The sequence below is a fragment of the Toxotes jaculatrix genome, chromosome 5 (genome assembly GCF_017976425.1).
Source record: "Toxotes jaculatrix isolate fToxJac2 chromosome 5, fToxJac2.pri, whole genome shotgun sequence".
NCBI lineage: Eukaryota > Metazoa > Chordata > Actinopteri > Toxotidae > Toxotes > Toxotes jaculatrix.
The window spans coordinates 2,950,533-2,961,366 of NC_054398.1; the positions used below are offsets into that span (position 1 = coordinate 2,950,533).

Consider the following 10,834-nt stretch of genomic DNA (forward strand, 5'->3'; position numbering starts at 1 on the left):
GGCCTTCGCTCACGGTGCTGCGGTGTGCCCCACAGTACTTAATAGTAATTTATATGTAATGAATGTCTTATCTATATCTCATTTCATCCTTCATTTCATCCTTCATCCATCAAATGATATCCGTAAAAAAAAAAAAAAAAAAATTTCAAAAAAGAGCACACAGGCTCACTTAGTGGTGAGAGATTTATATGAAGCCATATTTAGCACAGTACTTTCAGCTTTTTTGTGTTGTATGCAAAGTGGTGCCTACAAAATAACAGTGACAAAAGAAAACATCATGATTAGGGGCAGGATTTACTGCAGGCTGGTTGTGCAGGGTTCTCTTTCGTTTATAGTCTTTCCTTGTTTCTGGTTATTCAGACTTTGTGTTAACAAACAGAAAGTTAAAATCATCAGCGTCTGTCTCATATTGCATTTCTGGTTGTGTTGCTTAAAATTGAACTGTTACATTGTCGTTAATGTACCTGTCCTTGTTGTTTTATTATCAAACAGAGAGAGGGTTTGGATGCATATGTATTCGAATGAAAAATCTTGTGCTTTTATCTTGAAGTCCTCCTTGTATTTTCCGGTCTCATTCTTGCTAACGCTGGAGACCTTCACAGAGGCCAATGGACAAAGTGGCGCAGTGACCATCTCTTATCAGAGGGGGGCGCTGCAGGTCAAAGGAAAAACAAAAACAAGTAAAGGTGGGTGGAAAGTGAATTTAGGGAAGTTACAGGTGGAGCTGACAGCGGCTCCCGTCAACACCTCCGGCTCCACTGCTCCATAACAAAGTCATAAAGTAGGTACTTCACTGTGACATGCGACCACACTCAGCCTAACGCACAGTACTGGTTAGGGTTCTGCTTCATGCTTATTGTCCTGACATGTTGTTGTTAGCATTGCTAGGTTAGCGGTTCATAAGCTGCGCATAGAGCATGAAGCTGTAGCTGCACCCGGTCAGTCCAGTCTGTGACTGAGCAGAGAGTTGGATCTTATCTGTCCATGTAACACTGCTGTGCTCCTCAGCCCGCTGACGGCCGTCGCATACTATCACTTTGAACCTTGACTGAATCACCAACATTAACTTTTTAAACCCCAGTGTAGCCTGTTAATATGCTCAAGTGGTTTTTTTTCTATTACTTTAAATGAGTTTTAGATTGAACCCCGTCCATCTAACCTGCAGACACTCACACCGTGAACGGACCTGCTGAACTATGTGACACGAAAGTTAATGTTTAGCTGAAACCAGCTTCACCAGCGTTAATTACCCTAACTTATGAGCCGATCTTACCATAAGGAACTATGACAGCTTACCAAAGATCATAACTTATCTTCTGCCGGCCGTTCCGTGTGTGCACGATCAAGGAAACTTTAAACGGCCAGAATTTAAACGTAGTTCGGTGCAAGGACGTTTGCTGGCAGTCAGGCACCCTAATCACCACTGTTGTCATAACATCCATAAAGTCAAGGATCATATCTGTTCTTTGTTGTTGTGTTAAACCTTTGTAAATGTGTAACTACTCCTGATACAGCTGTGTTCCCTGTGACAGGCCATGTATCCTGTGGACCTTCCAGATGGGGATGACACTGACCTGACGTTAGCATCTGAACAGTACCTCTCCTCTTTGGAGTCAAGAGCTAGTGATAATGAGTGGTTTGAATTATCACAGACTTTGAAGGTACCATAACTTTTTTTTTTTTAACAAGTACACTTTCACTATAGTGTTTTTTTTTTTTACTGTCTGTTGTTAACAAATAGTGTGGTGTAGTGGATTGTGCAAACATCTTGGTTAATGTTTTGTCTCCTGAAATGTTTCCTTTAAAATATAACCATTTTGTTTGAGATTAAAGAAAGAAAAAGTGTGTTTGTTCGGGTCAGTGAGTGAGGATGAAGTGAAGTTGTCTTCCTGTTTGCTCAGGTGGGAATAACAGCAAACAACATAAGGTGGTTGCGGCTGTTTGAAGAGGACCGACCTGACAGTGCAGTGGCGGCGCTTTACCCTCCTGATGATCCAGAACGAGGTTTAGGATTGCATACTTATATATACACACACGTGCAGACATACACTCACTGAGCACTTTATTATGTGGCAGCAGTGTCCTGCATAGAACCTGCAGATACAGGTCAGGAGCTTCAGTTAATGTTCACATCAAACATCAGAATGAGAAAAAAATCTGATCTCAGTCGTCTCAGATGTCTCAAAGTGCTCGCTGAGTGTGTGTACAGAGACTGATGCTTTCTCCTCTACCTTCCAGTGTTGGCTTTGTACCTACATGGGAAGTGGTGGCGTGTGGATGACCTTTTACGAACATCCAGCAAATCCAGAAGTGGCTTGGTGTCGGTAACTGTGCATTTGTACATCTGATATATGTCAGCATCACTACAATACAGTGAGAAACAGATCAGATTTCCTACACAGGTCTGAACAGTGTGAAAAGAAATTAAAAAATATGAACAAAATATATATAAAATACAGTAATAAAGTTGCTTGTTCTCCCCGTGCTCCTTTTTTAACCAGTCATCTGAAGAAACAAATAAACATAATGAATACCTTTCTCTGAATAAACGTTTGTTTTTGTGTTTGCTGGTGTGAGCTTCCTAAGGCAACGTATTGTCCCCAGGTGCAGTCGATTACAGAGAGGGTGATTGTGTTCCTGCTAAGTCAGGTAGTGGAGAGGTCCTCACAGGAGGAGGTGCTGTTCTCCCTGCATCCCTGCACAGAGAGCTGCAAACTGCTGTGGAGAGACAGACAGGCCATTGGCTTCTACACCGTCAAACACAAAGGTACGATGGAGGTCTTTTTTTTTTTCTTGCCTTATTCAATTTTAACATTTGTGAGACTGAACCAAAACAGTACATTTGTGGGCAGTAACCAAAACAAAGACCCAAAAGACACTAAAGTGCTCCATAGAACTGAGTGGGACTGTAGAGTCAGGTGATAATTCTCTGTGTGTTTATCACTGCAAGTTACTGTTTTCACACTATACATTGATCATTTGCTATATAAAAACAATGCCAACAATGCTATTTAAAACTTAGGTACACCTAGCTAAGAATCATGCAGTCTGATACAGCAGTCCTGCAATAAATCCTCCTCTCAGGATGTATTTTGTGGTTCTGTACGGACAGGTGTTTCTATCATTTTGTCGAAGTTTTGAAGATAGAACTGAGTCACTTACTGTGATGGTTACACTAACTCTGCTGCTGCTGCTGCTGCTTGTGTTTCAGGCAGCCTGTGTGACAGCTGGAGCAGTCGCTGCTACCTGCTGCCTGTTCTGGACACGGTGCTGGTGAGGAGGAGCTGGAGGAGGAGAGGCTTTGGCCTCCTGATGCTGGAGGATTTCTGCTCCTCGTTCTCCTCAGAAGAGTTTCTGGGAGTCAGCTCTCCATTATCACCCAGCATGGTGGCAGGTCAGCTGAGGTCCCCCTTCGTTGGTTGTGTTGCACTGGCTGTGTTCATGCCGTAGGAACACCAAGTAGTTTTGTCCTGCTGTGGTATTTTAATCTAAATTCCACAGCTTCCTCTCAGTCTCCACAGAGATCCCAGGTGTTGTTGGATATCTGAAAGCTGAGATGAACAGTGTTAGATTTCTTGGAAGGAAGTGTGTGATGTGAACGCACTACAGATGTGTGTTCATCCTGTTATTTCTTTTTAAATGAGCTAACTCGAGAGCAGCCCGTTAACAGATTGTGTGTGTGTCTCTCCTACGTGTTCAGTGTGCAAAAGGTTCCTGCAGCAGCACAAGGAACATCAGGAGCGTCTGTATGAGGTGGAGGCCCCAGGGGACTGGACTCAACGACGAAACATCTGGCTCAGCATCCAGCTGGGCCGCTACTCCCTCAGTGCAGATAATATTTTATCTTTTATGTGTTTGGATGTTTGAAAAAAATTCATAACCATACTACAAAACTAAAAACGTTTCCTGAAGATACTTTTTACATATCTTAATGTTTAGAGGTGCTACCAACGGCCTCTGGGACTCAGACTCATTGAACAGCCTGCAGAGATGTCCTTCTATCCAATCAGAGAAGGCCAAAGTCAGTGTTTGGAGTTCAGGTGTTAATCAATACGTGAACATGCTTCTGGTTACTACTCCTCTTACACTGAGGGTTCAAGCAGCTAGTATAAGCTACTGGAAGACGTCACTGTTGCTGATTCACAGGCCAGAAAACTCCTGATTCCTGCATTAGCGTAGGTGAAGGTCTGAGCGGAGCATAACAGAGCAGGGAGAGGAAGGGATAACAGGAGCAGAGTGGTTTGTTTTAGAGTCTCAGGCTATTTCCAGAACTTGCAAATGTTAGCTTTAAGTAAAAGTGAAGGATATGTGACCTCGTTTGATTTGTGTCTTCCTAGGTAGTAACGAGGAGAGCAGCAAAACACTGGGAGAAACTGCGAGGAATGAAAAAGACGACTCATCTGTGGAGGTGAGACTCACTTTTTCCTCAAAAACAGCTTACTGTTGTTGAAACAGCCACTGGTGATGCATTTATGGACTGGTTTTATTACATGTAAATTCCCTCTGAAACAAAAAGCAAGAAGTGCGACGATGCTTAAGTATCACACCAGAAGAGATGTAAATTTCAGCCTTAATAGACCAGTGTACCTGTTTACTAACTGAACAGAATAAACATGTGCTCAGAACAACTGGATGTAAAGAAGTTGGCACTATCGCAGGACATTCTGGGAAAATTAGGTTTGAAGTAGACAAGAAAATTAGGAACAGAAATGCATCGCAAATTCCTTTCAAGATGGTGAACAAAGAGGATTTATAGTAAATCTGAATTACAGATGGACCACTGAGGTAAAAAATAAAGTTTCTATGAATCCCAGTTCGAGGTCCCGGGGAGGTCAGTTATATGTGACCTGGGGGAGAGTGAGTCATAATAATAGTAATGAAGATTTAATTGTGAGAACATTGCACCTGGAATACATGTGCAGAAGGGAAAACAGATTTCTTTATGAGTATAACCCGTCATATTTCCTGCGTGCCTCAGAGACTCTTCTGTTTCTTTTTAGATGCAAGCTTAAAATTGCAGCTTGGTCCTAACCTCGCTGAGCATCTGCGATGTTAACGTTCCTCTGATAATAGGCTCTTCTCAACAACAAATTCAACATTGTGATCCAAGCCAAGGAGGAAGCTCCCCGAGCAGCAAGATCTCCGGACCAGGATGTAGCCCCGCAGCCCACGGCACTGATCTGGACCTCCCATCAGTCCCTAAACACAAAATAAGCTCAGAAATCCAAGCACTCTGTATCTGCCATGCCTCGCGGAGAGAAACCAGATGCAGAGGAAACACACAGGGGAGCCAAACAAGTCAGAGGGACCTCAGTTAAACCACAGACCAGTCATCCTCTGCAACACCAGCCCTCTGAAGAAACTGGTTATGCAGATTAAGTGGATGCTATATTCACCTAAACATGGGAGGGTTGAAGTTTACACACGTTTATAGACTAAAGTACCGCAAATCATACAATGAACTGTTTTACTTTGACATAAAATGTTTGTATTGTTGTCTTTTGGTGGGGTAGAAGTTTAAATACTCAATTATAAATACCATAAAATTCTACTTAACTACAGTACTTTGTGATAATGTGCTTCCTTTGTAACGCCCACCACCTTTCATCCATTCATTTTCCTGCCTGATACGGGTTTTTTTTTTTTTTCGCATTATCCTAATTATTGATGCTTTTGCCGTGGCTGTATTTGCCTTCATTTCCGCATCTCTTGCCACAGCTGTCACACGTCGGCACACGCTGTTTGCAAACCGAGCGCACCTCTCACGCAGCTGCACGGACAGGAAACAGGAAAATCTCGGGAGAAGAGGGGAAATAAAAGTTACAGTAGATTTTAGGGAAAAAATGAGTCGAATTTACCACAACACGTCTTTACAGAACAAACCGGTACACAACGAGAAATGTGACCGCGTGTGGTCTCCCTCCGTCTATGAAAGGTAGGGGCCCAAATACATTTGTTTGAAGACTGAAAGTGGCCGGTCTTATGTGGACGTCTGTGTCCCATCGCTCAGACAGCGTTTCACTCTTATTGTAACTGTTTTTCCGTAGCACCCACCCCCCGCCCCTCTGTCTCTCCCAGGGGGCGAGGTTAGGGTACAGATAAGGCTGAGGTCCAGGTCAAGTTAAAGGGAAACAGACTACGACTCAGCGCCGGTGTTCTGTATGTTCGGCTTTCAGATAAATCACCAATGAGCTCTTAATCTCAATAAAACTACACCAACAGCGTACTGGTATTTATAGTTCCTAATAGCTGACGCCCTCCACTGTGTTTCGGTTAAACAAAAATGCAGCGCTAGAAAAAAAAATAAAAAATTTAAAGCTGAAAATGTGTTCAACTGTGTTCAGCGTCTGAGGCTCTGTCTGAGATAAAGTAGTGATCTCGGTGCTGACAGTTTAGTTGGTGCATCTCATTACACAGGTCTCCTCTGTGTAATACAGAAGAGGATGTACAGAAAAATATTTGATTTTTTACTGTTTGATATTTTTTTGTCTCACACAGCGGCCAAGGGGTTCTTCTGGAAGGAAAGCTGCTGGATGTTTCCAGACATTCAATCAGTGATGTCAAGAATCAAAAGGTACAAAAACCCAGGCAGAGTTAATCCATCTGGATTGTAGACTGATGATGCTTTTTCCCCCTTGATTAAAGAAATAGTTGTTTGGTCTTTCAGTTCACCATGTGTGTTTGACTTTGTTATGCTGAGACTAGGAATCAGGCCAGGACCCAAAAGCAATAACCCCCAAGACAGGCTAGGAGTAACTCCAAGTCTTTTAATGAACCAAAAAAAACACTGGAAGTGTCCAGGGCCAGGGGACAAAACTCAAACAACCAAAAATCATCAACGCAGGAGAAAAATACTCAGAAACACAAACCAAACGAAAATACAAAAACGTTCTTACTTGCAAACAGAGGAAACCAAGGTAAGTCCATGAGGTGGGGAAAAACATGCAAGGCACAGGTACAGGACCGAACACGGGGAAGACACACTCGGATACACACTCATGGAAACAGACTCGGACATGGACACAGACGAACAAACAGGAACACAGGCAAACGATGAGACTTAAATACTCAAGGCAATGGGCAACAGGTGAAACCAATTAGGGCGGGGCAGACAATCACAAATGGAGGGAAACGAGACAAAGACAGGAAGTAGAACAAGACAATATACACAAGGGCCATGATTTCAAAATAAAACAGGAACAGTGAACAAAACAAGAGTCCAAAATATAACCAGAAGAGTTCAGAGAACAGCCCCCTCAGGGGCTAGTCATAACAGACTTTGGGGATGATAAGTTTTTGAGAACCTCTGTGCAAAGCGATGCCAGTAATGAATTTAATCAAGCTGTTTTTCAAAATAAGGATTTCCCCTGCCTTGGTTTCTTCTTATATTGGTCTTATGAACACATCTATGACCGTCTGCTGTTGGCAGGAACTCTGAAAGCTTCAGCTCCTTTTATGCTTCAAGAGGAAACACCCTCATCCACCGCTGTGTCTGAGAGAACTTCAGAGCATTGCCCAAATCTTCATCAGTGTTAGCCTTCTTGGACAGACTAAACACAAACGCAGACAGACAGCACAGAGAACCACACTTTATTTTGTTGTTGTTGTTGTTTTCTCTCATGTGCAGGTCCGTTTCTATGTGCTGTATGTAAAACCCAGCCGCATCCATCAGAGGAAGTTTGATGCCAGCGGGAAGGAAATTGAGCCAAACTTCAGTGACACCAAAAAGGTCAACACTGGCTTCCTCATGTCGTCCTACAGTGAGTAGATAACAGCAAACGTTCGGATGAACTTTAGTCCTGCCTGAGAAAATGCAGCCCTCTCATTCATTTTAATCGGGCCAGTCTGGCAGTGCAGTGTGGAGTGGTTCTGCAGAAAGTTGAACGTGGCTCAACTTTTTGCTGGACCTCAGCTCAGCACCATCATCATCATCAGGCAGCGCGCTGCAGTGGTCAGCCAAATGCATGTAATTGCACATTCCTCAAAGATTACTGTGTGACATGAACATCTGATTTCCAACCTTTTCCCTGCAATCGTTCAGTCAGTATTATAATCCTCTTAATCATGTTTTGGCATCTGATAAACCTTCAAATCATGGATCTGTCCAACCGCAATTCCCAATTCTGACAGATGAGTTTTTGGATTGAAGCTTTTAATTGTAACAGTCACAGAGATCATAGCATCCTGGATCTGCTGTTCATATAAAGTGACTTTATATTTTATGTGCTTTAGTGACACCAGCCTGTCTTTATAATGTGATTAACAGATTGTAGTGTACCTTTCTAACTTGGTGATCTTGACCTGGCCAGTGTCTCCTGTCATGTGATGTGATTCTGCACCGGCTGGGAATTGAACCCTTTACTCCCACAAAGCATAAGGGATAATATCTGTATCCATTAAAATGCAGTCTGATAAATATAATGACTGTGCGGGAAATAATCTTAGTGGTTCTTTATTAGTTTTTTCTGTGTGTGTTTGTGTGTGTCTTCATTAGCTTAGATGCACATTTTCTGTCCACACAGAGGTGGAGGCTAAAGGGGAGTCAGACCTCCTGTCTGAGGAGCAGCTGTCAGCGATGGTGAACAAAGCCGAGCTGATGAAAATAACCGAGAAGCACCAGCCCAGCGGCACCTGGGCCTTCTGGTACCCGGAGTCAGAGATGGAGAAAATAGAGCTGGAAACAGGACAGGACATACGGCTGAAGACCAGAGGAAACAGTCCCTTCATTTGTGAGTCTGGATTAATGTGCCGTAACGTTTACTACTTAACTGCTTCTACATATTTATCACTTAAAAACAAAAAAAGAGTTCAGCATCCAGTCTGTCCTCATCACATGAAGCCTAAAAAGGAAAGAATAGCAGGGTTCAGCACAAAGTGAACACTAAAACCTTCATGAGGGGAGGATTAGCTGCAGGGCTGCTGCATTAGGTTGCATTAGTCTTTGTTCCTAATAAACTGACAACTGGGTGTAAATATACAGGAATAAATACATGCAGAAATAATGTGTAGTAGTGTGTAGTTTTTACTTTTTTATTCTTTTGTTTTTATTTTGTCTGTTGCTTTTTTTTCTGAAGCACTTTCAGCTGCTTCAGCTTCTTTATGAAACTGTCTTATTTTTGCGCTCCCAGTCTCTTTAGCCAAAATCGATGGTGGCACAGTGACAAAGTGTAACTTTGCTGGAGATGAAAAGGCCGGAGCATCGTGGACGGACAAGATTATGGCCAACAAAGCAAACACAGACAGCACTCACAAGCCTGGAGGAGATGGAGAGGGAGCAGAGGAGGATGAATGGGTGAGAACAGCTATCGGATCTAACCGAGCATTTTATTAGGAACACCAAAGTGAACCAAGAAAACCTTCCCCACACCATCACACCACCACCAGTCTTCAACTGTCCAGTGTTGGTGAGCCTGTGTCCACTGCAGCCTCAGGTCTCTGTTCTCAGCTGACAGGACGGGAACCTGACGTGGTCTCTGCTTGGACGTGTTGGTCATTCTGGAGACAGGATCAGCAGTTTCAGAAACACTCAGAGTCACTGGGCTCAGATGTTGTTCTCCTTACTCTGATGTTTGATGTGAACATTAACTGAAGCTCCTCTGCGGCTGCATCTGTTGTTCAGAACATGTACTGTATGTAAATGACGTCTCAGACAAACAGAAACCAGATAAGGTTCACATCTCCCCCTTTGTTTCTCTCTCAGGATGAGTGAGGAAACCATCCATCCCATCAGCCTCAGCTCATGGCTCAGTTCCAGCCCCGGGTTGGCCTGTTTCAACTTGGCTCCATTCTGGTCTCTCTGTCTTTGGACTGGACTCCCACATTTCACCAGGGCATTGAATCTTTTACATATGTGGCCTTGGGGCCTGAAACCTTGCGTCACTTCAGCTCCACAGCGTGTATCTGGCTGTGATACAGACTGTGCTGACTTTGAAGCTTCGCCCTTTTCTTGTATACTTTGGATTGTATCCCCACATTTATATAACTGCGTAACAATATAACACAATAAAACATTTTTTTAAAATGTTATATAAGCTCCGTGGAGACAGGATTAAATTCTCTGATGGAGGTTTGGTGACCTTACTATTTCATCCACTGATCAGTGATCATGTTTCCATTCATACTGTCCCAAATACCTGTTGTTTTTCATCATAGTTAGTCCTTCCATACTGTGAAGTGTTGTCCAGAGAGACGCACTGTATTGTGTGTTTTTCCACACAGACAGCTGTATTTCCTCAGCTCAGTACACTTAGTTGCAGACTAATCTCCCTGTAACTGAATTTAGATGCAGTGTGAGATACACATTAAATACTATCAAGCCCTTATTCAGAAAAAGCCGTTTCTCTTCATTTAAAATGATAATGAAATGTGCAGTTTTGAAAATTGCATCTGGAACAATAACTTCATAAACTGAGATTAGAGCAAATGTTTTATGAGCCCCACGTTTCCCTGGAATATTAATTCAGTCTGAATGGGGCTTTAGAAGGTTTAATGGTGTAATCACTGATTCGGTGCCACTATCTGATCTCTCTAGACAACATTCACTGACAACAGACACAAATAAATCCTGAGGCGTCTGCTTCGGCAGTTTTTATTTCTCATGTCAAACTGGGATTTTTATAAATTTAAAGTTTTACTCTGCTCCCGAAAGTCCTGCATACTTCCTGTCCAGATTATAACTGGAGCACGGAAAGAGGAAAAAAAAAAAAACAGTAATGTTCTAATAACTGTTGATACACTCCCTAATTTTTATAGTTACAGCCATTAAATTCAGTTTTAGTTATACAACCCAAAGTCCAAAAAAACTGCCTCAGAGTGCTTAAATATTACCCAAGAG

The 10,834-nt window shown here is 42.7% G+C and overlaps 2 protein-coding genes across 4 annotated transcripts; both read left to right on the plus strand.

Annotated features, from left to right (window-relative positions):
- The first annotated feature begins 674 nt into the window (after positions 1-674).
- Positions 675-5,507, plus strand: fam169b (family with sequence similarity 169 member B). Of its 3 annotated transcripts, none has more exons than XM_041037639.1 (9): positions 675-781; positions 1,533-1,661; positions 1,902-2,004; positions 2,239-2,324; positions 2,605-2,767; positions 3,212-3,394; positions 3,701-3,826; positions 4,338-4,408; positions 5,074-5,507. In XM_041037639.1, exons 2-9 carry the CDS (start codon positions 1,536-1,538, stop codon positions 5,212-5,214), a joined length of 999 nt encoding a protein of 332 aa, XP_040893573.1. In that variant the 5' UTR covers positions 675-781; positions 1,533-1,535; the 3' UTR covers positions 5,215-5,507. The 3 variants fall into 3 exon arrangements, with proteins under 3 accessions (XP_040893573.1, XP_040893575.1, XP_040893574.1); XM_041037641.1 differs by having other exon boundaries at positions 5,001-5,214; XM_041037640.1 differs by having other exon boundaries at positions 676-781; positions 1,515-1,661.
- Positions 5,508-5,757: 250 nt separating this feature from the next.
- On the plus strand, positions 5,758-10,026 carry arpin (actin related protein 2/3 complex inhibitor). The gene is made up of 6 exons (XM_041037642.1): positions 5,758-5,935; positions 6,499-6,574; positions 7,628-7,760; positions 8,523-8,729; positions 9,129-9,292; positions 9,701-10,026. The coding sequence occupies exons 1-6, from the start codon at positions 5,844-5,846 to the stop codon at positions 9,707-9,709; spliced, it is 681 nt and encodes a 226-aa protein (XP_040893576.1). The 5' UTR covers positions 5,758-5,843; the 3' UTR covers positions 9,710-10,026.
- The last annotated feature ends 808 nt before the right edge of the window (positions 10,027-10,834 follow it).